At 53.1% G+C, this 25,638-nt stretch overlaps 3 protein-coding genes across 3 annotated transcripts; all 3 read left to right on the forward strand.

Annotated features, from left to right (window-relative positions):
* The first annotated feature begins 52 nt into the window (after positions 1-52).
* On the forward strand, positions 53-14,936 carry RAVER1 (ribonucleoprotein, PTB binding 1). The gene is made up of 13 exons (XM_036240435.1): positions 53-309; positions 2,097-2,163; positions 4,490-4,959; positions 9,408-9,599; positions 9,773-9,902; positions 10,446-10,540; positions 11,429-11,516; positions 11,791-12,002; positions 12,097-12,405; positions 13,455-13,529; positions 14,007-14,147; positions 14,534-14,614; positions 14,708-14,936. The coding sequence occupies exons 1-13, from the start codon at positions 91-93 to the stop codon at positions 14,852-14,854; spliced, it is 2,226 nt and encodes a 741-aa protein (XP_036096328.1). The 5' UTR covers positions 53-90; the 3' UTR covers positions 14,855-14,936.
* Positions 14,937-16,109: 1,173 nt separating this feature from the next.
* FDX2 (ferredoxin 2) lies at positions 16,110-20,769 on the forward strand. The gene is made up of 5 exons (XM_036240436.1): positions 16,110-16,424; positions 16,501-16,555; positions 16,733-16,839; positions 19,836-19,923; positions 20,192-20,769. The coding sequence occupies exons 1-5, from the start codon at positions 16,277-16,279 to the stop codon at positions 20,346-20,348; spliced, it is 555 nt and encodes a 184-aa protein (XP_036096329.1). The 5' UTR covers positions 16,110-16,276; the 3' UTR covers positions 20,349-20,769.
* A 338-nt stretch (positions 20,770-21,107) lies between these two features.
* ZGLP1 (zinc finger GATA like protein 1) lies at positions 21,108-23,794 on the forward strand. Its single transcript, XM_036241741.1, has 6 exons — positions 21,108-21,253; positions 21,502-21,876; positions 22,773-22,846; positions 23,198-23,291; positions 23,463-23,588; positions 23,734-23,794. The coding sequence occupies exons 1-6, from the start codon at positions 21,108-21,110 to the stop codon at positions 23,792-23,794; spliced, it is 876 nt and encodes a 291-aa protein (XP_036097634.1).
* The last annotated feature ends 1,844 nt before the right edge of the window (positions 23,795-25,638 follow it).

Below are 25,638 nucleotides of genomic sequence, written 5' to 3' on the forward strand. Positions count from 1 at the left end.
CTTCCGGCCAATAGGCGGACGTGTCCTCGTTGCCGCTCTATGCCGCTCCGCCCCGGCTCGCTGGTCCCAGAAGGCGCCGGGTTTCCCAAGATGGCGGCCGACGTGTCCGTTACTCACCGGCCCCCGCTGAGCCCGGAGGCTGGGGCCGAGGTTGAAGCTGATGATACCCCGGAGCGCCGGGCGCCCGAAGAAGAACTGCCGCCGCTAGATCCAGAGGAGATCAGGAAACGCCTGGAACACACCGAACGCCAGTTCCGTAACCGCCGCAAGATACTGATCCGGGGCCTCCCGGGGGACGTGACCAACCAGGTATGGGGGGGGGGGCGGTGTGGGAGCGTGGCGGAAAATACCACCGTGCGCGTGCGCGGGGGAAACCAGGCAACACCAACGCTGGCGTGCCCAGGGGTGGGGGGCGTCGGCAGGAGAGTCCAAACGCAGGATCCCTGAGGAGATACCAAGAGCAGGTTGTTGGGGGGGGGGGTTGATGGAGGGAGAAACCAACTTTGTATTGAGGGAGGACGTTGCTAGGGGCTACTACAAGTTTGGTAGAGACCAAGTTATTGAAGTGGGCGGGCAGCTTTGGCCAAGTTGGGGGATTGTGAATGGGCAGCTGACTGGGACTCTGGAAATAGAGACGCCAGTTGCTTCCTGCTCTGATTATGTTTTTCCTCATTCCCCTCTACCATGAGGTGGCGGGACCTCATAGCCCGCAGTTTCAGGATTGGCTAGAGTATCTTCAGCACAGTTTAACTTCTCTTAGGGATAGGCCAAAAGTTGTAGCAGCTCCTGGGATCTTTCTTCCCCAAAAGACCCAGGATTAATTTGGAAAAAGGGGTCTCCTGCCCCTAGCCCACAGACCTGAAAGAAAGGAGGGGCCAGTGTTCTGTGGAGCACCCCCTTGGCTGATCTGGCCAGGGGTGCGCTTCTCTTGAGGCCTACCGCACAGGGCTTTCCAGTGCTCTTTGGACCCAAGGAGATTGCATCTGGTATGCCCTGCCCTATGGTGGTGGAATGGGCTCTTTCTTCCTGTTGCTGAGAATTCCTGCTCTCTGGCCCATCAACATATCTGCCACTGGCTCACCCTCACACATGGCTGGTAGGGCCCCCAGAGTGTTGGGAGGGCATGACTTGAGGACAGACCTGGAGCAAACACCACTAAGCATAGAATCAGCCCTCCTCCTAGGACCTGTCATCTCAGCTAGGAACACGCTGTGTTTCCTGCAAAGGTGCACAGTGTATCTGGCACAAGGAGGCCCCAGAGCCTCGCCCCCGCATCTGGCTTATAAGAAGATGGCTGTGTCAGCAGTAGGGAATTGGGAAACACATGAAGCCACACAGTGTGGGCTTCAGGTACACAGGGTCCCCAGTCAGGTACCTCTGGGTGGCATTCCTGCTGCTGTCTTTACCATCCCTATGACCTTCACCTCTCTGAGCCCCAGTTTCCTCATCTGCAAAATGGATTTGTTAATACCTAACTTGTAATGTTGTTAGAAAGAGTCAGTCTTGTCAGTTGAGGGTCAGAGAGGTTAAACAACTTCCCTAAGGGCATACAGAATTGCTAGAACTTGAACTCAGACCCACCTGGCTCTCTCTTTATTATTATTTTTTTTACTCCTCGCCCGAGAATATTTTTCTACTTATCAGATAGAGTGGGAGTGAGGGGGAGAGGGAGGAGACAGAGAGACGATGTGATAGAGCCACATTGACTGGTTGCCTCCCGCATGACCCCACCAGGGCTGGGGACAAACCACAACCAAGATACATGCCCTTGACCAGAATTGAACCCGTGACTCATTGGTTCAAGGGCCGACGCTCTAACCGCTGAGCCAAACCAGCCAGGGCCCACTTGGCTCTCTGAGAGTGTTTTGTGTTGGTTAAGAGCACGACGTCTGCAATTGGGCTCTGAGTCCCAGTTCTGCCAGGTATGGCCTCAGTGGCTTTGGGCAAGTAATTGCTCTGAGTCTCAGATTCCTTCAGTGTAAAATGGGGCCTGCAATTAACCTGCCTTCATAGATAGCTGTCGCATGTGAAGGTGGCACTGAGTTGCTTACTTCAGCTCCTGGTGACTCCCTGTCCTTTGCCTTCTATCTCCACAGGAAGTGCACGACCTGCTCAGCGACTATGAGCTCAAGTACTGTTTTGTGGACAAATACAAAGGGACAGGTTTGTGGGGCTGTAGGGTGGGCTAGTGGCAAGGGGTGACAGTCCCTGAAGCTGTAGCATTCTGGCTCAACGTTTCCTCTCCTGAATTTTAGGCCCAACATCGTCCCCTCTCCTGAATTTTAGGCCCAACATCGTCCCCTAGGCCACCGCAGGACAGACTGTTGCCCCAGTCTTATCTGGATGCCTGTCATGGAGCAGCCTTGATATTCATGTTTCTCTTTCAGGCTGCTCAGCCAGATACCTGAGCATTGGACTCCCCCACTTCCCACACCATCCCTCTCAGCCATCCAGTCACCCAAGCCTGTCTGGTCTTCTTTAGGCCCTCAAGAACAATTGGTGCCCCTCCATCTCTGCCAGAATGGCAGCCTCCCTCTGGTCTCTGCCTGTATGATTTTATACTCTTACTTGCCCTCCTCCAGGGAGCCAGGGTCGATCAAATCTGATCAGTTTGATTGCAAGTCTAATCATACCTAATGCTTACCTGATTGTTTTTCTTCCTCCTCAAAACCTGTCTGAGGCTCCTCTTCACACTATCTTGCAAGGATGTGCCCCAGCCTTGCCTCAATGGCAGTCTTCCAGGCATTTCCTCTGCCACTGTTCTTAGCTGTCTCTTCTTCTATCCAGTTGGAGGCAGGCAGCTCCTCACAGTGCCCTGAATAACCTCTCCCCATCATAATATTGATCACTTTGGGCTGTTGCTGCTGGCTCACTCACCCTCCCACACTGAGTAGTCATCTCCATGAGAACAGGGATGAGTCCTGTCAGCCTTGCATCCTTCCCCCCATTTTGTGGGAGACCCTCAGTGGGTATCTTTGTCCTCTAGGTATTGTGCTTGCAATCTGTAACTTGGATGAGAAGCAGGTGAGGACAAGTGCCCCTACATGGTGGGTTAGGGTAGTGGTTAAGATCTTGGCCCTAGAGGCAAATGAACCTGGATTCAAGTCCTGGTCTGTCCTTGCTCTGTGGCCATAGGAAGTGATTCATCCTTCCTGAGCCTCGATTTTCTCACCAGCAAGTTGTGCTTGGGCAGGCCACAAGGCCAAATACATTAAAATACCTAAAAAGGCTGTGGGTGTCTAGCATTTAGTAAACAGTAAGAGGGGCAACAAGTCAGAACTGTATACTGAGCACTTCGTATGTATATATGCCAGGCATTGAGGATCCAGAGGTTAAGTGATTCTTTTGTTAATATTGTCTTTCAATAAATGTTTTTTGAGCGCCAGCCAGTATATGCTGGGACATGAGGACACAGCTGTGAACTAAGCGTAGACGGTCTAGTCTGGGGGTGGAGTGGGGGTGTCAGTCACATGACTGCAGGTGTGAAGGTGAAGTGGTCATGGGACCAGAAGCTACAGAGTGCTGTAGGAGCCCAGAGCTGTGATCTGAAACAGGAACACTCAGGTTAGACTTCGTGGGGGAAGTGATGTTTGCAGTCAGATTGAAGGGTAGATCAGGATTAACCAGGTGAAGAAGAGGAGGTCAGTGTTCCACGCTCAGGGAAAAACAAGTGCAAAGATGTGAGGGGGCATGTGCCTGGCATGGTCCAGGAAGTATCAGCAAGAGATGGGAGAGGAGGTCATCAGGGCCATGGGCCAGGTCACACAGGCTCCCTTGGCCCCTGTAGTGAGAAGCCCCTGGATAAGGGCATGGTACATTCTGATTATCATTTTGAAAAGCTGTAGCTATTGGGCGGACAGCAAACCAGGAATGGCAACAGGACTGCGGCTGATAACAGGGGCTTGGACATGAGAGGTGAGAGATGTTGGCAGCCTAGAAAGGTGGTGAGGAAGGGGTGCAGAGTGGGACTGTGGAGCCTGTCTGCCTGGGTTCAAGTCCAGGCTCCTCCCCTTGGGCGGGCATGCTGCTGCTCTGTACCCATCTCCTTGCTGGCACAATGATGATTATGAAGAGTGAGTTATTCTCATCTAACAGATGGGGAAACTGAGACCCCACAGCCACATGAGCTGGAGTTGAAACCTAGGCTCCAGTGACCACCTGCTTGACGACTACCCTATGCGTCACCCAAGTTACTCACCTATTTCCTATGTGTCACCTAGCCAGGTACATAGTAGATAAGAGAGCAGGTGAACTCACAAGTAGGTTGAGAGCAGGGGTAAGGGTGAGGGTAGGGAGCAGGAGGCAGGAGGTACCTGTGCGAATTCCTCAAGGTTGGCAACTATCCAGCACCTGTGCGAATTCCTCAAGGTTGGCAACTATCCAGTCTGCCGGGACCTGAGGTATCCTGGTTGGTCAGTATTCTGAGATCACACGGGGTCAAGGGGCAGCCCCGCAGGACCCCACTGACCCACTCCCTGTCCTGCTGCAGCCTTTGTGACCCTGCTGAATGGGGAGCAGGCCGAGGCCGCCATCAGCACCTTCCACCAGAGCTGCCTGCGGGAGCGCGAACTATCCGTGCAGCTTCAGCCCACTGATGCCTTGCTCTGCGTGGCCAATCTGCCCCCCAGTCTCACACAGCAGCAATTTGAGGAGCTGGTGCGGCCCTTTGGCAGCCTTGAGCGCTGCTTCCTGGTCTATAGTGAGCGCACTGGCCATTCCAAGGGCTATGGCTTTGCTGAGTACATGAAGAAGGACTCAGCTGCCCGCGCCAAGTCGGACCTGCTGGGCAAGTCGCTGGGCACACGCACTCTCTATGTGCACTGGACGGATGCGGGACAGCTGACACCTGCCCTGCTCCATTCCCGCTGCCTCTGTGTCGACCGCCTGCCTGCTGGATTCAGTGATGTGGACACCTTGCGCCAGGCTTTGTCGGCTGTCCACACACCGACCTTCTGCCAGGTGAGCTTGTACCTGGACTGGGAACCTGGGGAGCAGATGCCAGGCCTGGAGCACCTGGGAGGGGTCCTTTGGATTCACCTACCCTCCCCAATCTCCTGGGTCCCCTTTCAGTAAAGTCTTGATGACACCACTTTGAATGTGGTTCTTGTTAGGCCACATGGTGTGGTGGGTGACAGCTCAGATGGCAGCCCTATGACTGGGGTTCAAATTTCTGCGCTTCCTCCAGTGACTGGTTTAACCTCAATGGCCTCTCTTTCCCCCTGTGAAGTGCAGGCAAGGCTGCCTTTGTAAAAGCTGGGCAAGAAGCTTGTTCATTGCTCGTTTACTTTGACTCCTGCACTCGTCAGATGTTTCTTGAACATCTACTGGGTCCCAGGCCTGGCACTGAGGAGACTGCTCCAGAGGAGCCCACACTCTAGCCTTGAGGTCAGGAAGTAGACTTGACCAGATTCATTCTTAAAAAGGGATTCAGTCTTCACACATTAGTTAACAAAACAATCCCTGGTTCATCCAAGTCACATTTGTCAGGCACATCTGTATGTAGGCCCCAGCCCTAAAAGAGCCCCAGATGGTCTAGCCCACAGACTCCCAAGGTGGACATTTAGCACTTACTGGATTCTGAGCACATTATTACAGTCCCTTTATCCTGTAACATCCTGGAGAGGGAGGTATTATCCTCATTTTCAAGTGGGGACACTGAGGCACAGAAGGGTCAAGTGACATGCTCCTGGTCATACAGCCAGAATGTGGTAGAGCCAGGATTGGAACACTGCATCCTAGCTTCAGAGCCCCATGCAGCCTGGAGGAAGCTGGTACCTGGCCTAGACTCCAGCTCTATGGCGTTGGGTGGGGCCCACTCCTCTTGTATGAATAGATGTTAGGACCTGGGGAATTGGGCATCTGTAGGAACTCCTCCCCTTGCTCCCTTAGCATTCATTCATGCTCCTGCACCTAATGTGTGTCAGGCCCTGGGCAGGGCTCAGGACACAGATAAATTAGGTGATGGCCACCTCCTCGTGTAGAGTTTGAGGATGGCAAGGCAATGATCAACTACAAGAGGCTAAGGGTGTCCACATCTCTGAGCCTCAAGTTTCCCCATCTGGAAATGGGGCTAGCAGCACTTTGTGATTGGGTTATTGTGAACAGCTGCCTGTTTATTCTTCTACATTCTTTTTTTTTTTTATCCTCACCCGAGGATATTTTTCCATTTTTTGTACAGATAGAGTGGGAGGGAGGGAGAGGAAGGGAGAGAGAGAGAGAAACATCGACGTGAAGGGACACATCGAGTGGTTGCCACCCGCACGACCAACCAGGGCCGGGGACAAACTGCAACCGAAGTACGTGCCCTTAGCGGGAACCGAACCCAGGTCTCTCCAGACCGCAGGCCGACGCTCTAACCGCTGAGCCAAACTGGCCAGGGCTATTCTTCTACATTCTTTAGGCATCCTAGTTGAACAGAGGCTGGGTTCCAAAATCAGGCAGGTGGCCCTGGCCGGTTTGGTTCAGTGGTTAGAGCGTCGGCCTGCGGTCCTGAGAGACCCAGGTTCGGTTCCCGCTAAGGGTGCGTACCTCGGTTGCAGTTTGTCCCCGGCCCTGGTCAGTTGTGCGGGTGGCAGCCACTCGATGTGTTCCTTTCACATCGATGTTTCTCTCTCTCTCTCTGTTTCTCTCTCTCCCTCCCACTCTGCCTGAACAAAAAGTGGAAAAATGTCCTCGGGTGAGGATAAAAACAAAAACAAAAACAAAATCAGGCAGGTGGAGGTTTGAGCCTCAATTCCTCTATTTAGGAGCCATGTGGCCTTGGTATGGGTCTGGCCAGAGGTGGGCTGATGGCTAGAAGCCTACCTTGCCTGGGCAGTCAAAGCGAGTGCTGGGCCCCAACCGACAGCCTCCCTGAGCTGCTATGCCTGGAGTAGGACCCTTCCCTGCCCCTGTTGAACATTGTATTGAATCCCTGTAACTACCCTTTGAAGTAGGTACAGTTGTTGCCCTATCTTACAGATGAGGAAACCAAGGGCCAAGGATGGGCATTTGCAGGGACCTGCCCAGGCCGGCCAGCCAGTTAGAGGTGGGCTGGGAATCAAGGTCAGGCAGCTGACTCCAGGTCCCATCCTCTTAACTAAGTGCTCTTGCTTCCTAAGATGGCTGATGCCACTCTGGGAGTTTGCTGTCTTGGCTGGGGTGGGGGGTACTTTATTTTAAACATAATCCAGTTGAGATCGCCAAGAAGATCCCATAGCAACCCACTCTAGTTCACTTTACCATTTATTCACAGACCAATTTACATATTGTAATTGCTTTATTTCTTTACAAATTTGCTTAAAAGTACTTGAATGTTGTAGATATGTATGAAGCAGGTTTCACAAGACCTTGTGAAAAACGCCTTTTCCATTTATTAGTTGTTGTTTTTTTTTTTTAATCCTCACCCGAGGACATTTTTCCATTTTTTGTTCATATAGAGCGGGAGGGAAAGAGAGGAAGAGAGAGAGAGAGAAACATCGATGTGAAGGGACACATCGAGTGGCTGCCACCCGCACGACCAACCAGGGCCGGGGACAAACTGCAACCGAGGTACATGCCCTTAGCGGGAACTGAACCCGGGTCTCTCTGTACCGCAGGCCGACGCTCCAACCGCTGAGCCAAACTGGCCAGGGCCATTTATTTGTTTTTTTGAATGGGCAGAACAATCTTATATTTGGAAATTTAGCACATTCTGTGGTAAAGGCTCCCTCCGGGCCCCCAACACTTTTCCCTGCAGAGCCCCTGCTCACACCAGTTTGCTGTGTCCTTCCAGCGAGATTTTATTAAGCATTTGCAACAAATGTGTTTATGTGTTCCTGCATTCCTCTTTTTTAGACCCATTTATTGCTGTGCCTGCATTGGTTTGATTTTTCCACTTGTTTTGTCTTGAGCATCTTTCCCTGTTCAGACATAAGAGCTTTTTCATTCCTTTGGCAGCTGCGCCATAATCAATTTTATGGACTCTGTGCTATTCCCAACTGGTGGACATTGCATTGGTCCCAAACCACACCACATTGAAAACCCAGAGAAATGGCATTGGTTCTTGGAATAGCCATTGCCACACTGAGGTGGCCAGTCTCTTAAGGGTGTCAGCTTTGTCTTGTTTGATCCCAGCTCCAGCTCTGTGGCCAGGGCAAGGGATTTCCACTCTCTGAGCCTCAGTTTTCACATCTGTGAAGTGGGTGTGCTGACAGTACCTGCATCTGGATGCAGTGAAGGGTTCAGCTGAGTGCTGTTATCCAGTACCTGCTTTCCCTAGGACAGCTCCCTCCTATAGTTTCAGCACCTGCAGTGCCCTGAAAACCAAGAAGTCTAGCAGCAAAGAACTAATGTGGGGCTGTCTATGGCCTTTCTCTTTGTGTCTTGCTGCAGAGCCACTTGTGTGTTTGATTTTCAGGGTGCCCTGGATCTCACTAGGGTAATTTATTTATTTATTTTTTTGTCCTCACCCGAGGACGTTTTTTCATTTTTTGTTCAGATAGAGTGGGACAGAGGGAGGGAGGGAGAGAGAGAGAGAACATCGATGTGAAGGAGACACATCGAGTGGTTGCCACCCACATGACCCATCCAGGGCCTGGGACAAACTGCAACTGAGGTACATGCCCTTAGCGGGAACCGAACCCAGGTCTCTCTGGACCGCAGGCCAATGCTCTAACCACTAAGCGAAACCGGCCAGGGCTCATTAGGATAATTTATATGTATGTATGGCGTTCTACCTTTCTCATTTCTTAAAATTTCTCGGTGTAGGAACACATGTGGCCCAGGGGCCTGTGGGCCTAAAGTACCTAACAGCTGCAATCAAGGAGGGTAGAGGCCTCCCTGGACCATACCTCTGTTCCCTATGGCTCACTGCCTGTGTTACTTTTCACCACCAGCCTCCAACCTGAGCTCATAGGCCACCTGCTTTGCCCCAGACTATGTGCCTTCCCAGCCCTGGCTTCAGTGTCCTTGGGCTGAGACCCCTGATTTGGTGGTACTCCAAAGCCATCTGCCTCTCAGCCAGCTCCTTCTCCTCCCAGCCCTGGAACTTCAGCTCCCCACTCCCATCTCTGCACCTTCCTTTGCTCAGGAATCTCAAAGTCCCCAAGTGACATTGGCATGAGGCCCAAGGGAGTTGATTCCTGTGATATGGGTCCCATCTCTGCCCTCCCACCAGCTATGTGACCTGAAGCATACTGACCTCTCTGAGCCTTGGTTGTCCCCTCTGAAAAATGGGTAGGATGCAGCTTCTCAGAGTCATTGAGAAGATTCAATGAGCTAATGTAGGAACAGGGGTCAGGACAGTTCTGGGCCCCAAAATCTACCCTCTCAAGGCTGGGGAGAGTCTCTGTCATAATCGGGTTCCAGTCTGGTCACACTTGTCACTCTGTGAGAGTGGTCACTGCTCCCCTGGCACTCATGTCCACCTCTCCTCCCACCCTCACTAGCTGGCATACGGCCAGGACGGGCAGCTGAAGGGCTTCGCTGTGCTGGAGTATGAGACAGCTGAGATGGCTGAAGAGGCGCAGCAGCAGGCAGATGGCCTGGCCCTGGGGGGCAGCCACCTGCGAATCTCCTTCTGTGCCCCAGGGCCCCCTGGTCGCAGCATGCTGGCTGCACTTATAGCTGCCCAGGCCACGGTGAGTGTGTTACCAGGGGGTGAGGATGGGGGAGCTGGAGGGGCCAGGCCTTCCTCCCTTGAGAAATCAGGGCTCCTGGCAGTCACCACTCGGGCTCTGGGGACAACAGGGATGGATGAAGCCCCATCTCTGTGGCCTGACGGCTTTGAATCACCCTCCTTTTCTCTCCTTAGGCCCTCAATCGGGGCAAAGGGCTCCTGCCTGAACCCAGCATCCTGCAGCTGCTCAACAACCTTGGGCCCTCTGCCTCCCTCCAGCTGCTGCTCAATCCCCTGCTCCATGGCAACTCGGGAGGCAAGCAGGGTAAGGCGAGTTAAGTGGCCAGTGGGTGGGGTCCCTAGCCTCTCAGAACTGGTCACCTTCCCGTGGACTGTGTTCCCATCTGAGCTCCCACTGACAACAGCCCCATGAGCAAGAGCTGGAATGAGAGTGGAAGTCACCTGCAAGGTGTCAGATGGGAGCATTGCAGCCTGCAGTGAGGCAGGGAGAGCAGACTCTCCCCTCCCTGGCCCTTCCTTTGGGTTAGTCACTTGCCCTCTCATGGCTTCAAGCCCAGGGCTGTCTATTTTTTTTTTAATCCTCACCTGAGGATATTTTTCTATCTATCTTCAGATAGAGTGGGAGGGAGGGACACATCTACCGGTTGTCTCCCTCACGACCCTGACCAGGGCTAGGGACGAACCGCATCTGAGGTACGTGCCCTTGACCAGAATCAAACCTGAGACTCTGGTCCGCAGGCTGACGCTCTAACTGCTGAGCAAAACCAGCCAGGGCTCAGGGCTGTCTTTAATTGCAGAGGAGGTTTTCATCCAGAGATCACCACCCATTTCCTGGGTCTCTCCCCAGGTCTCTTGGGTGCCCCCCCAGCCATGCCACTGCTCAACGGGCCTGCCCTCTCCACGGCACTGCTGCAGCTGGCCCTACAGACCCAGGGTCAAAAGGTAACATCACCATGGGCCCTGAGTTCCCCCCTCATTCACACATGCTGCTGCAGCCCTTTGCCTTTTGGTTTCAAACACCATTCACTCCTGCCAGTGGTTCACCCTTGGTGTTATGGGCCATCTGGCCGTGTTCCTTGTGCTTAATATGGGGTCTGGCCTGGCCTGTTGCAGGTGCTCAGGACTCAGGAAGTGGCTCTGGCTGGGGAAGAAAGGCCTGGCCCCACCAGGGAATAGAGTGGCCTCTCATGACCCCACTCTCTCATGCAGAGACATAACAAAAATAGACACACACAAATACATACCATACCATCTCAATGCACACACACAGACACATGCACACATGCAAAAACCAATGCACGTGGAAATACACACACACAAAAATAGCACACACGTACACCCTGTCTGGTTTGATTCACTGGGGCCAAGTCAGTGACATGAGTATGTCTGATGGTAACTGACAGAATGTGAAGTTGTAGGGCTTGGACCTCTACGTGCCTAAGAGACTGACTGAATCCATGTGTAGCTAAGATTGACTGCTTCCGTAATAAACAAGGGGGCTGGGTGTGGGATGGTGGGTGCATAAGGATTTTTATCAGACATATGTATATCTCATATTGACTAACAGGGTGATAGGCTCTGACTGCTGAGTGTATGGTCCCTGGATCTCCCTACGGTCTTAGGTGGGCTCTGGCATGCAGGAGGCCCTTGATTACTGCTGGCTGGCCAGATGGGTGATGGCCAGGGTGTCAAAGACACTGAGGGACGTGAACGTCCGTGGGCTGGAGTCTGGGTGTGTTGGGCATTGTGACTGCCAAGACCCTGGGCAATACCTCTCTGTTGCTCAGTTCATACTGCCCCCATCCTCAGCTGACTGTGCTCTGTCCCCAGAAGCCTGGGATCCTGGGAGATTCTCCCCTGGGCACCCTCCAGCCTGGGGCCCAGCCAGCCAATACCCTACTTGGGGAGATGTCTGCAGGTAACAGACCCTTCCCCCTCATCATCTCTCTGGGCCCCTCCTGCTTCCCCTGTCCTCATTGGGTGGTAAATTTCCAGTTGTATAGCCTTGGACAAATAACCTAATCTTTCTGGGTCTCAGGGTGTGTCAGCTGGGCACTGGGAGCTGATGTACTTGGAGGACTTGCACACAGTTGTTCCTCAGCTACTCACCCTGGTCCAAGTAGATGTGCTACGACCCTGGGAAGGAAGGGTCCTGTATTTCTGGGCCACTGACATTCTTCTTTTCTCTGTAGGAGGGGGCCTGCCCCCAGAGCTGCCACCCCGGCGAGGGAAGCCACCACCCCTGCTGCCACCACTGCTTGGCCCCTCTGGTGGTGACCGGGAAACCATGGGCTTGGGTCCCCCAGCGACCCAGCTCACTCCACCCCCTGCCCCTGTGGGGCTCCTAGGCACTGGCCTCAGAGGCCTACAGAAAGACAGTGGACCTCTGCCAACACCCCCCGGGGTAAGGTCTTGCCCTGTGCCTAGCACTATTCTAGTCTCCTGCCCTCTGATGTTTCCCGTCAGGGACCCTCGCGAATCCAGCCCTCTTGCCACAGGTCTCACTGCTGGGGGAGCCCCCCAAGGACTTCCGGATCCCTTTGAACCCCTACCTGAACCTACACAGCCTGCTCCCGGCCAGCAACCTGGCGGGTAAGGAGGCCCGGAGCTGGGGAGGCGCTGGAAGAAGCTGCCGCCCAGCTGAGGGCCCCTTGCCTAACCCCCCAGTCCCCAGAGGTGCTGGTGGTGGAGGCGGTGGCAGCAGCAAAGCCTTCCAGCTCAAGTCCCGCCTGCTCAGCCCCCTCACCAGCACCCGCCTGCCCCCCGAACCAGGGCTTCCTGACAGCTATGGCTTCGACTACCCCTCGGTGAGTATCTTGCCTGCCCTGTGATCAGCCCCCCAAGGGCTGGCTACTGTGGGCCTTTGTTCCCTGGGAGCAAGTCATTTTCTAAACCAATATTTCTCTAGTACTGACTGTGCCAGGCCAAGCACAAGGTAGACAGTGGGAGACATGCTTGACACAGTCCCTGCCCTTCAGTCTCTTGTCTGTTTGTCTCTGCATATCAGACCTTGCTTCCTGTCTTTCTCTCCCAAGAGGCCTTAGGCTGCACTTCTGCTTCTTAGAGACAGGGCTTAGCCTCCTGTCTATCTCTCTGCCCTTCTCTCTTCTCTCTCTGAGACTCCTGTCTCTGTCCCTGGGGAACTGTTCCTTCTATGACTTCACTGTCTTCTAAGTCAGATGTTGCAGAGTGGCCACTTCCAGGCCACCTGTGTTATGTTTGGTCCATACTATATTATAAGAATATAAAATAACACTGCCCTGGCCGGTTTGGCTCAGGGGTTGGAGCGTCGGCCTGCGGACCAGAGAGTCCCAGGTTCGGTTTCTGCTAGGGACACATACCAAAAAGAAAATAACAGCCCGGTGGTGTGGCTCAGTGGTTGAACGTCGACACAATCACCAAGAGGTCACCGGTTCAGTTCTCAGTCAGGGCATATGCCCAGGTTGTGGGCCCAGTCCTCAGTGGGTGACATGCAGGAGGTGGCCAGTCGATGTTCTAGCTCTCTCTAAAGCAGTAAAGAAAGTGTGTGTGTGGGGGAGAACAACTGAAATAAACGCCGATACCAACATATAAACAGTATAAGCGTTTACACAATCCAGATGCTCAGTTTGCCTTGAACACTAAACACCTGGCCCCATTGGGGCCACATGACTTCATAGCAGTCATCTCTGAGTCTGAGTTGGAGCCACCCACCCTCTGGGACATAGCACATTTTATCTCATTGCCCCATGCACTAGAACTTTGCCCCCTACTGGAAGGGGCACACTTTCCTAATGACATCTGTGCCAGAGAATTTAGCTAGGAGTGAGGTTGGTGCAGACCCCAACCCAACACACTTTCTCCCACTTTCATCCAGGACATGGGACCTAGGCGGCTCTTCTCCCACCCACGGGAGCCAGCCCTCGGGCCTCATGGATCCAGCCGACACAAAGTAAGAGCTGCCATGTGAATCCCACTTTGCAAATGTACCAGTTAGCTTTTGCTGTGTAACAAATGGTCCTATCACTTTGTGGCTCAGAACAGCAAACATTTTATTATTTCATACCATTTTGATGGATGGTGGGTTGGTGGTTCTCTGCACTCATTTTGCAGTTCAGCTGGGGCTCAGCAGTTCATAGAGGCCTTAGTTATCCCTGGCAGTCAGCAGTCAGTAGGCTGGTACATGGGCCTTAGCTGGGGACCTCAGCTAGGATGGTGTATCTGCTCCATGTGGAGCTTATCCTCCAAGCCTGTGTGCATACACGTGGTTCCGGGGGGTAGGAGGGGCACGTCTGCTTGTATTTTTGTGGTACTGTCTTACTGGTCAAAGCTAGTCGTGTGGCAAAGCCCAGAGTCATTTAGGGGTGATTTACAAAAGGGGTTGGATACTGTAATAGTCTGCCTCACTCAGCCAGCCCCCTCTCTGCAGATGTCCCCCCCACCCAGTGGCTTCAGCGAACGGAGTGGTGGGGGCAGTGGGGGATCCCTCTCTCACTTTTATTCTGGCTCGCCCACTTCCTACTTCACCAGCGGCCTGCAGGCTGGCCTCAAGCAGAGCCACCTTAACAAGGTGAGGAGCCTCCCCTAGCCGAGCACAGGTTCCCAGGGATACCCGGGATGCAAGAGACCCCTATTGACCCTCAGTGCCTAGGTCAAGATTAGGGTGGCTGCAGTGTTCAGTTTTGCTCAGGGCTGAGCTAAAACAGACTGTCCTTCCTACATCTGTGTGTCTAGCACCTGGTGCTGCCCAGCCTTCTGGGCTTCCACTCACTTTCCCAGCAGCACAGAGGGAGGGTGGTATTAGCCCCAGCTGACAGATGAAAAAACTGAAGCTCAGAGAGAACTGATTTGCCCCCAATCATGGCTGGTAAGCAGCAGAGGCAGGATTTGAACCTGAAGCCCTGACCTTTGCTTGGGGGATATTTCCTCTCCCATCCCATTTCCCATTTCTGCCAGGCGGTCGGTTCCTCCCCACTGGGCTCCGGAGAAGGGCTCCTGGGCCTCGGCCCTGGGCCCAATGGCCACAGCCTGCTGAAGGTATGGGCAAAGGGTGGGGGACACACAGGGCTGGGGAATGATGACCCCACCGAGGTGGCCCCTGACCTGCTACCCCATCCCCTCTGTCTCCAGACACCACTGGGTGGCCAGAAACGCAGCTTTGCCCACCTGCTGCCCTCGCCAGAGCCCAGCCCAGAAGGCAGCTACGTGGGACAGCACTCCCAAGGCCTTGGTGGCCATTACGCAGATTCGTACCTGAAGCGCAAGAGGATTTTCTAAGGGGCTAGTGCCAGAGATGCTCCAGGACCTGTACCAAATCGCTTTTGGGTTTTCTGGTGTTTTGTGGGTTTTTTTTTTTTTTTTTTTTCCTTTCAGTAATAGAAAACTCTCTGAAAGACTTTGCTGACCAACCAGCTGGAGCCCAAGGAGTGTGGGAGAGTCTGGGGCCACTCTGCATCTTTGGTCTGCTCCTGGCATAGAAACCCTGCAGCCTTAAGAGAGAGAGCAGGCTGGGCCCCTTTCTGCCCTCTCTGTGTACTCCTGCATCTGCCTCTCTGGGAGTCCTCTCCTGCCACGTCGCTCCTGTATCTTGGCCTTTCGAGTGCCTTGGAGGTTTCCCTGACCTTCCATGAGGATCAGAGACTATCCCCCTTTTCTTAACTTTGACAACTGACTTTTGTTTCCTTTTCTAATTTTTATTATTTTTTAAACAATCCAGGATGACCCTCAGCATCTTACACCTGCAAGATTCAACATGTCTGAGCCTCCATTCCACACTTTTCGGTTTGAAATGGCTCAGTCCTTTTCTCATTCTCCCATGTCTGTTGTAGGCATGGCTGTCTCCTGCCCCTGCCTGCCCAGTCTGGCCTGTACTCCAGCTCTGGGTGCCCTGCTCCTTGCCACAGTCCCCTCGCCTTCTGATGCCTTAAAGCTGGGCCCCAGGTCCTGCTGGCCAGAGCCTCTCAGATGCCAAGCTCTGGAAGCTTGACTCAGGACCAAACTGCTCTGGCCTGGGGATTGGGTCCCTCCACCCAGGGTCCCCACCCTGGGGACAGTAGAAGGCCAAAGCCTTGGACTTGGCAAACCAACTCCACCATCCCTCTGCCCAGGCCTAGGTGCAGAGATAGGCTTTCTCTGCCAGCTGAAACCAGTCCCCCTGCTCTCTGTCTATGGGAGTCAGGCACTGTGCATCTCACTGAAGCCCTTCTGACTCCCCTCATGTTGAAGATGAGCTCTGCCCCCATCCCCAGACCAGGTCCCCTGGAACTGGCCTCCCCTTGGCCCTTTGCTGGAATCAACTCCATGCAGATAAACTCTGCCCCTGCCTACCAGTAGGACCTGTTGGCCTGAAGTGACCCTGGTCCCTGCCCCTGGCCAGCTAGGCCACCAGCTTCCCTCTCCTCACTCTGGGGGTCTACATCCACTCCAGGGGGTTCCCCAATCCTCTCACACAGACCTTTGCTGAATTAAAGTTTGTAAGTAAATGGTTTTAAAGAAAGCAGAGCTGGCTGGTTTTTGAGACAGTGGGCTAGGTGGGAGGTCTGGGAAGGCCTCCGCGGTCTTCTCGTGTCAGAACCTGCTGCTGCCCCCCACCCCGATCCCCACAGTTCTTGCCCCATACGGACCTCGGCGCTTATATTGGGCTAATTATGGGTCTCTTGCTTGTGCGCCACAGCGCATGCCCTAGTTCCGGGTCACGTGATGCCTGTCATGGCCGCCTCCGTGGCTTGGGGCGGCGTGAATGCCGGGTACTTGCTACGGATTGCCAAGGGTCCCTGGTGGAGCCGATCTGGGTGTTTTAGGGGATCCGGGGAGGCAGCAGCGATAACCAGAAAATTCCGGGTGACAGGTACCTGGGGCGCCTCGGGGAGGGAAGCATTAACCCGTTGGGCGCTGCGCGTGGCTCACCCAACTGTGTTTTCCAGGCTCGCGCTCGGCCGGGGAGGAAGAACAGAGCGGCCCAGAGCGGCCCGGGGACGTGTGAGTGGGGGCGGGGGAAGCAAGTCCCCACCTTACCCTGTAGCCTCATCCTTGCGTACCCCTCTGCTTTGTCCTATTTCCCTGTACGACTAGCCCAAGCCCAACTTACTAACCCTAGCTTCCACCTGAACCTGGGCCATCATTCAGTACGGCATCCGCATCCCCATCTGTCCCCAGGGTGAACGTGGTGTTCGTAGACCGGTCAGGCCAGCGGATTCCGGTGAGAGGCAGAGTCGGGGACAATGTTCTCCACCTGGCCCAGCGCCATGGGGTGGACCTGGAAGGTGGGAGCCAGGCACATGGAATTTCGGAGGCCCTTATCATTCATTTAAAAAACACACAAATCAGATGTCTTAACACTGATTTTCCCACCAATCCTGGACTAACATCCAGACTCCTCACCCCTGCCTTATCCCCTGCCTAACTCTTTCTTTTTCCCCCTTCCTAACTCTTAATGTTCATTTGCCCAGCAATTGTTTTTTGGGCATTTACTAGAGGTTACTAAAACCCCAGCCCTCTGAGACTTGTATTGTCTTCCTCCTTCCTTTCTCTCTTCTAGCCACAAGGGCTTTCTTGCTATTCCTCAAACTGCCAAAATCATTCCTGCCTCAGGAACTTTGCATTTGCTACTCCCAGGGTCTGAAGTGATTTTCTACCAAATCTTCTGGTTTCTTCTCATCCTTCAAGTCTCAGTGTAAATAATCATCCTCCCCACAATCTCATCCCCCTCAGCAGAGCTAAAGTGCACATGTCTCAGTCTATCATATGACTGTGTTTTATTGTCATAGAACTTCTCACTGTTTTGTTTCCTTTGTCATCTCTACCCGGAATGAGATCAGAAACCCTGTTTGCCTTGTTCACACATATCTGTTGCCCATCACAATATTTAGATACAACAGGTATTAAATCAGTATTTGTAGAAGGAAAAATAATAACAGACATTACTTCAATCGTGTTAACCATATTAACTGATTGACTCTTCGTGGCAACTTTATGCAGTAGGGGATATTATCTCATTTTATAGGTAAGGAAATTGAGTCCCAGGTTACATAGACCTAGTGTAAGGTGAAGTGGCAAAATTAGATTCAAACCCAGCCAATTTTAGCCACTAAACCTGTGCTGCTCTTGTGAATATTGAACACTACTGTGTACCAGTCAACAATGTACAAAATAGATAAGGCTCCTGACATTTCACACTAATTTCAACCTAATAGGGAGTAAATAGGAAATTACATCATTAGCAACTGGAAAGGGTGGTCTGAAAAAAATGTACGAGATTATTTGTTGGATGAATATAATAGGGAGGCTGATTTTACCATTAGAGAGGTGATGTTGGGGGGAGGGGGTCATGGCAGGCCTACCTCAAGTTTTCTGGAATCCAGACACTGGCAGTCCAGGACACAGATTGGAACATAAGTTTTAGAGGCAAGTGGCCTGTGTTCACAGTTTGCCTCTTATCAGCTGTGTGACACTGAGCAAGGTACTTAGCATCTTTGGGCCTTTGTTTTCTCATCTATAAAATAGGATAATTTGGTTCTGCTTTGCAAGGTTGCTATGGAAGATTAAACAGGTGTTGTGTAATGCTTAGTGCCTGGCACATGGTTAGTGTGCAGTGAGTAGTTCAGACATTTATATTAGATAGTCTTGTTCTCAAGGGACGAGGATGCTAACAAGGTGGGAAACGGTTAAGAAAGAGATGCCAGAGCCCAGCCAGTGTGGCTCAGTGGTTGAGCGTCGACCCATGCACCAAGAGGTCACCGGTTTGTTTCCCAGTCAGGGCACATGCCCGGGTTGTGGGCCAGATCCCCAGTGTGGGGCATGCAGGAGGCAGCCAGTCGATGTTCTCTCTCATTGATGTTTCTTTCTGTCTCTCCCTCTCCCTTCCTCTAAAATCAATAAGAAAAAAAAAATATTTTTTTTTTTTAAGAAAGAGATGCCAGGGACTACTTGGACTTTCAAGGCCAAGTTCTCCCCAGGAGACAGGGAGGTTCTGGAACCAGAAGGCTGCCTTGCATCTCCACCCTCATTGTCTGACATGTTTGGAAGAGAAAGTAGAATTTCGTTTATCATTCACTTAGAACAGATGTCTCTCTCTCTCTCTCTCTCTCTCTCTCTCTCTCTTTCTCTTTTTTAAAATATTTTTTCTTGATTGATTTTAGAGAGAGAGGAAGGGAGAGGGAGAGAGAGGTAGAAACATCGATGAGAGAGAACATTGATTGGTCGCCTCCTGCATGCCCCCCATTGGGGATTTGGCCCACAACCCTGGCATATGCCCTGACCAGGAATCAATCTGGCGACCTCTTAGTGCATGGGTCGACACTCAACCACTGAGCCACACCAGCCGGGCAGAACAGATGTCTCTTGAGCATCTACAACATGCTAGGATCAGTGCCAAGTACAGAGGGAGGAGGACAGGCTGACAGGGTGTAATGCTGTACAAAAATTAAGAAGTTAACAAGGGGGAAGGACAAGAAACAGGAGATAAAGGACTTGGAGGACAGTTGAGTTAAGTTCCTGAATACAAGATTTGGTCATGGAAAGAGTGGTGAGAAGAGCATTCCAGGCCAAGGATATAGCAAGTGCAAAGGTCCTGTGATGGAGTTGAGCAAGGGGGCTGGTGTGGTCGATGTGCAGTGAGTGAAGGGATGGGAGGATAACCAGGACTGAGTGGAGGAGTTTGGATTTTATTCTGGCTGTGAAAACCCTTTGGAAGGTTTTAGTCCAGGAGGGACATTATCCCCCAGCACAGTTCTCAGTCATCAATCAGAAGGTTAGGAGTATGTCTAGGGGCAATCAGAAAACCCCAGCCTTTCCATCTTTCAACCTTTATTCCCTTACTCCTTTCCCTAATGCACTAGGTGCTGAGTGAGCCAGCCCCTCCTTCAGAAGCAGAGGGAGGCAGGAACACATTTGCCCAGCACAGTGACAGGATCACAGCAAGGGGATTCAAAGGCCTCAGGGAACCTGCTTGCCCTTTCCACTCTCAGCTACACTGAAGTCAAGTCCATGTTCATTAATGGTTCCTTGTACCCAGCTTGGTCCTCAGCTTGCTGGGGAGTCCTTGGGAAATGGAACACCCTGGACATTCCTTACAAAACCTATCCACAGCTTGGGAACAGCTAGCTGGGTAGATGACAGGATGGAGGGTGCACACAGTGGGCATGCAGGCCTGGGAAGGAAAGATTAGGGGCACGTGGTGAAATAAAGGGCTTTTCCCTTATGTATGGCACCAGCCTGGTCATACCACTTACCTACACTTCCTTCACTTGCTGCCCCCCAGGGGCCTGTGAAGCTTCCCTGGCATGCTCTACCTGCCATGTGTATGTGAGCGAGGACCACCTGGACCTTCTGCCTTCTCCTGATGAGAGGTGAGCAGGGCAGCCGCCTGCTAGCTTGGAGCTGCAGGGTTGGCTGTTGAGCCTTTTTGTTCCGTGTCCAGAGGTCCACTGGGCAGCAGCAGAGGACAGCCCCAGCTTTTCTCCCCCTCCATTTGCTGGCAAGGGCACTGCCCCCTAACCACTTTCCCTAGATGTGGTCAGCCTATCCCTCCCTGGCCTGAGAGGTGCCCTCTCTCTGACCTGAGCCCTTACCAGATGAACCCATGTGCCCACTGCTAACCCCTGCCCCCTTGCCCAGGGAGGATGACATGCTGGACATGGCCCCCCTCCTCCAGGAGAACTCCCGGCTAGGCTGCCAGATCATGCTGACACCTGAGCTGGAAGGAGCTGAATTCACCCTGCCCAAGATCACCAGGAACTTCTACGTTGATGGTCATGTCCCCAAGCCACACTGATATGGGCAGCTGGACCATCCCAGACACCATGGCCCCACGACCAGGACTGGAGGAATAGCTAAGTTGCCAGCCCAGCCCAGAGCATGGACAGGCCCAAGAGAGATTTCAGAAGCACCAAGAAGGCCAAATGCTTCAGAGAGATCCCATGCCCAGGCTCTGGTGGAGACGGCCTCTGTTGGGGTGGCCTCTCCAAGCCCCTGAGAATCTGGGTGTGGATAGGGTTGGAATCGAGAGTGACAATAAAACCATCTTGCAGAACTCCAGCATCTTGAGTGTCCTTAGCCGGGAGGTCGGGGGCAGCCCCGCCCCCGCCCCCGGGTCTACAATGGTATCTTCCAGGCCCTCACCCCTCGCCTCCCACAGCAGTGATGGGGCCAGCGGGGAAACTGAGGCAGGGGCCTAGAGGAGGGGTCCTGGGAGCTTGAGGGCCTACGTGCGTCAGCATGGGAAGGCCCCGCCCCTGTAGCCGCGGAGGGATTTGAAGGAGTCCAGGCCTCCCTTGGCCAGGAAGGGTGTGCAGACCACCCATCGGAGTCGGAGTCACAGAGTAGGAAGGGAAAGGGGCCAGGGCTGACCTGAAGGTGGGGGCTAGGAAGCAGACCTCTGGCATCGCCCCGCCCCACCCAGGTGGGGCTCATTGCCTTGCCCCCTCTGCCTGAAGCGCCTGCACCTCTTAGCACACTCCGCTTCACCCAGGTGGCGCTCATCCGTGGGCTCGCGGGGGCGGGGCAAGACTAGGGGACCCAGCTAGGCTGGGGCATGATGGAGGCTGAGCCAGCGCCGGACCTCTCGATGATGATGTTGCGAGAATTGCTGGCGCCACCCTGTCAAGACCCGGAGCCACTCCCCGGACCCCCGGCCCAGCAGGCGCCAAGGACCCCAAGATGCCTCAGACCCAGTGGCAGGTGCGTTAAGGAGCCGCCCCTTCCCCCAAACTGGCCCAGTGACCAAGGGGTCACGACCTCTGGTTCCTGGGGTTATTCAGGGGTCACAATGTTAGTTACTTGTACTTACAAAGAAGAGGTTCTGGTCCCCAGGGATACGTGGGGTCATATGTGGTCAGAGGCTGTGCAGTTGCCCTTGCCCCATGTCTCCGAGGCCTATGTAGGTGCTGCCCAGGGAAGGGGGTGACCACACTGACCCTTGTCCCCAGGTCCTTCTGGCCTGCACATCAGGACTCAGTCGCCAGCCTTCGCTTCCTCCAAGAGACAGCAGAGGTGCTGGCCCAGCCCCCTGCCCAGGATACCCAGGTCCTGGGGCCCTGCTGGGAGCTGAAGGCCCTGGGGGTGCTGGGACCCCCACCTCTGGCCAGGGATACCAGGGCTATGCTGACCCCAGTTAGCCAGCAAGAAGGCAGCCTGGGGCCTCCCAGGATCCCCCCAGCCCCTTCAGCCCCACCCCAGAGGAGACCCCGGAAGCAGTCAAACCCACACAAGGGTGCCGAGAAAGTGGACCCCCGGTTCGAGGGAGTGACCCTGAAGTTTCAGATAAAGCCGGATTCCAGCCTACAGATCATACCCAGCTACAGGTAGGAACAGCCCCAGTGAGGGCACCCTTTATGCAGTTAACGATAATGGGAGGGACAGAGGCCTGTGGTGAGGCGCTTTCAGGCCTGGGCTCACAGACTCCTACACCAGCCCTGCAATTCACATGGCCAAGTCTCTGAGCAATACTGGTGCCAGTCACTGTCCTGATGCCATAGCCAGGCATGTCCCAGTCTGAGCCTGGGTCTTCTCTTTTTTTTTAATCCTCACCTGAGGACACTTTTGCATTTATCTTCAGATGGAACAGGAGGGAAAGAGGGAGGAAGAGAGAAAGAAACATTGATGTGAGAGAGACACATCAAGTGGTTGCCACCCACACGACCCCAACCGGGGCCAGGGACAAACTGCAACTGAGGTACGTGTCCCTAGCGGGAACCGAACCCGGGACTCTCTGGTCTGTGGGCCGACTCTCTAACCACTGAGCAAAATCAGCCAGTGCCTGGGTCTTCTCTTTATGAGACAGACCTGACCATGAGGAAGGCTGCTGCTTCTGTTATTTTTTCCAACAATGACAATTTGTCAGGAACAACAGTAAAAGGTAACATGTAGTATTTGATGTATACAGGTTCATTGAAGCCTTATAAAGCCCATTTTACAGATTCAGGAACTGAAGCACAGAGGGGAACATCACTTGTCCAGGGTCATACAGCAAGGACAGAGAGAAATGGGATTTCAACCTGGCAGGCTGACCCCAGGCTAACTACTTCTTCAAATTATTATTATTATTATTATTATTATTACTGAGAGACAAAGCCAGGCCTTTCAGAGATCAGATGTCTCCTGAGGGATGCCTGATATCTTGATAATAAACTTTTATTTGGGGAGGCTTTCTGGGACAGGACACAGATCACCCAATACTAATGCCTTGTCTGCTCTCTAGCCTGGCCTCCAGCAGCTGCTCTACAGGCCCAGCTGGGGACCTTGAGGCCAACCCAGGAGGCAGTGAGGCCCTGGGTGAGTCCTGGAAACATGAGAGCTATAAATATTGGAGGGTGGGGGAGAGAAAACTTCTATCCCTGTCTTTCTCACCATTCTGCTTCCCCATTTAGACCCATCCAAGATGAATCTCATTGTCCCCCTTCACTCTGCTGAGTCACCCCCACCCCTAGTTTCCTCCTCTGTGGAGCTTCACCATCTGTCTGCCTTCCTGACTTTCCCTTTGTCTTAGATCCGGCAACATTTTGGGGCTGGCCCAGAGCCAGGTGGGGCCTTCACAGAGATCCTCCCAAATTTCCTCACCCCACACAGGCCTCCTAAGCCTGGATTCTTGGCCTTACTCCTGCCCTTTGGCCTCTGCCTTTTCAGGGCCCCGGCGCTGTGCTTCCTGTAGGACCCAGAGAACCCCACTCTGGAGAGATGCTGAAGATGGGACACCTCTCTGCAATGCCTGTGGTATCAGGTCTGCAGACTGGAGGAGGGAGTTGGGGTGGGGTCCCCAAATCAGCCTGTGCTTAGCTAGCATGGGGTATTGGGAAGGTAAAATACCCACCTTTGGGGAAGTGGCTTCCTTGTGGTGGTTTCTGTGTCCCTGGTATATCCTGAATGTTGGTTCTTTGTACCCCCATCCCAGGTACAAGAAATATGGCACCCGGTGCTCCAGCTGCTGGCTGGTGCCCAGGAAAAATGTGCAGCCCAAGAGGTTATGTGGCAGATGTGGGATGTCCCTGGGCCCTCACCTAGGCCCAACCCAGGAAGGGTAAGCCCTTCCTCACCCAGCCAAGCCTGTCTTGCCTCAGTTTCTCTAGGGGGAGAATGGGGAAAAGCCCTCCTAAGAGGAATTGGGAAATATCTTGGGTCTTGAGGGCTACAGCCTGCCTCCTCTCTGCCCTCTCCCCATTCAGGGATCCCAGGCGGAAGACCCAGGCCTCAGGCCTCAGAGCCCCTGTCTCAGGGGGTCACTGAGCTCCTCCTTAGCCCCTGCTCCAATCAGGCTTGGCTGAGCTCCCCCTCAGGAAATGTTCTCAGTAGTGACACTCATGCTGTATGTTAATGGCAGGGACAATAAAGAGCAGAACTACTCAGGAGTGCTATGACTCGGGAATCCCACTTTGCATGCCCTCACCTGCCACTGCCCCAGCCCCAGAATGTGGGGCAGGTGTTTTCTCATTGGAGTTCTGAGGGACACACATACAGTCATGTATATAAAGGCATCAGCCTCTGTATAGGGGATTAGCCACATGCTTCACAACATCCCACACAGAGAAACAGCCACCACACACAGAGACAGACAACACACACCGAAAGACAGACACACATACAAGACAGATACAGGCATCAACATGTACACAAGACACATGGATATCCCTGGCCAATGTGGCTCATTTGGTTGAGTGTCCACCCATGCACCAAGAGAGGTTGCTGGTTTGATTCCTGGTCAGGGTACATGCCATGTTTCTTTCTCCTCCTCTACCTTCCCTTCTCTCTAAAATCAATAAAAAAACATTTAAAAATATGGTTTAAATGTTTTTTTATTGATTTTTTTTAGAGAGAGTAAGATAGAAACATTGATGTGAGAGAGATACATCAGTTGGCTGCCTCCTGCACGTCCCCCACTGGGGATCGAACCTGTAACCTGGGCATGTGCCCTGACCAGGAATTGAACCAGGACCTCTTAGTCCATGGGATGACACTCAATCCACTGAGCCACACAGGCCAGGCTAAAAAAATTTTTTTAAAAAGACACACATGGCTTGGGTGGTGTGGTTCAGTGGTTGGGTGTCAGCCCATGAACCAAGAGGTAGCTGGTTCAATTCCCAGTCAGGGCACATGCCCCAGTTGTGGGCTTAATTCCCAGTGGGGGGCATGCAGGAAGCAGCCAATCGATGTATCACCCTCACTTTGATGTTTCCATCTCCCTCTTCCTTCCTCTTTCTCTAAAATCAATAAAGAAAAATTATTTAAAAAGCACACATGCCCTTGCTGGTTTGGCTCAGCAGTTAGAATGTTGGCCCAGGGGTACCAAAGGGTCTCGGGTTCAATTCTGGTCAAGGGCATGAATCTGGGTTGCAGGTTTGATCCCCTGCCCCAGTCAGGGTCATGCAGGAGGCAACCAATTGATATGTCTCTCTCTCTCCTTCCCTTCCACTCCCTCTAAAAGTCAATGGAAAAATGTCCTCAGGTGGGGATTAACAACAAAAACACACACACACATGAACAGACACATATGTGCTGACACTCACATGAGACAAACACACATAGAGATAGACCACACACAAGACTGAAAGATAGGTGAGTTGACATACACATGTTCACTGATATATGATGGACACACACAACAGATATGCATATATAAAAAAGATACATGTCAACAGACACATGAAACACACAGGTGACACATTGGCACACAGTAATACAGACACAAGTGGGCCCTTTATCTGGCAGTTCCACTTCTGCCTGCAGAATGTCACCTTATAGCATCCTTACAGGCACCAGGCCCTGCTGTGTCCCCCTCCCCCTCTTTCAAGATCTCACTAATCCCAGCCTGAAGCCAAGAGCCATGTGGGAAAGGCAAACCCTGGGCAGAGTTCAGCCCTGCCACTGTCACCAGAACACACTGACTGCCAATGCTCTCTGGGGTGGGAGGTGGGGGGATTGGGAGTCAAGGATGGGTGGGATGCAGTGAGGGCACAGGTGGTCCCTGCCTTAGAGGTGAGACTTGCTTGGCCACATGCCCCCCAGAAAGACCCCCTTTGTCTCTTCTGGGTGGGCCTGCACAGAAGGCCTGGGTCCAGATTCCTCTGCCCTCA

This window comes from Molossus molossus, unplaced genomic scaffold (assembly GCF_014108415.1).
Source record: "Molossus molossus isolate mMolMol1 unplaced genomic scaffold, mMolMol1.p scaffold_m16_p_4, whole genome shotgun sequence".
NCBI lineage: Eukaryota > Metazoa > Chordata > Mammalia > Chiroptera > Molossidae > Molossus > Molossus molossus.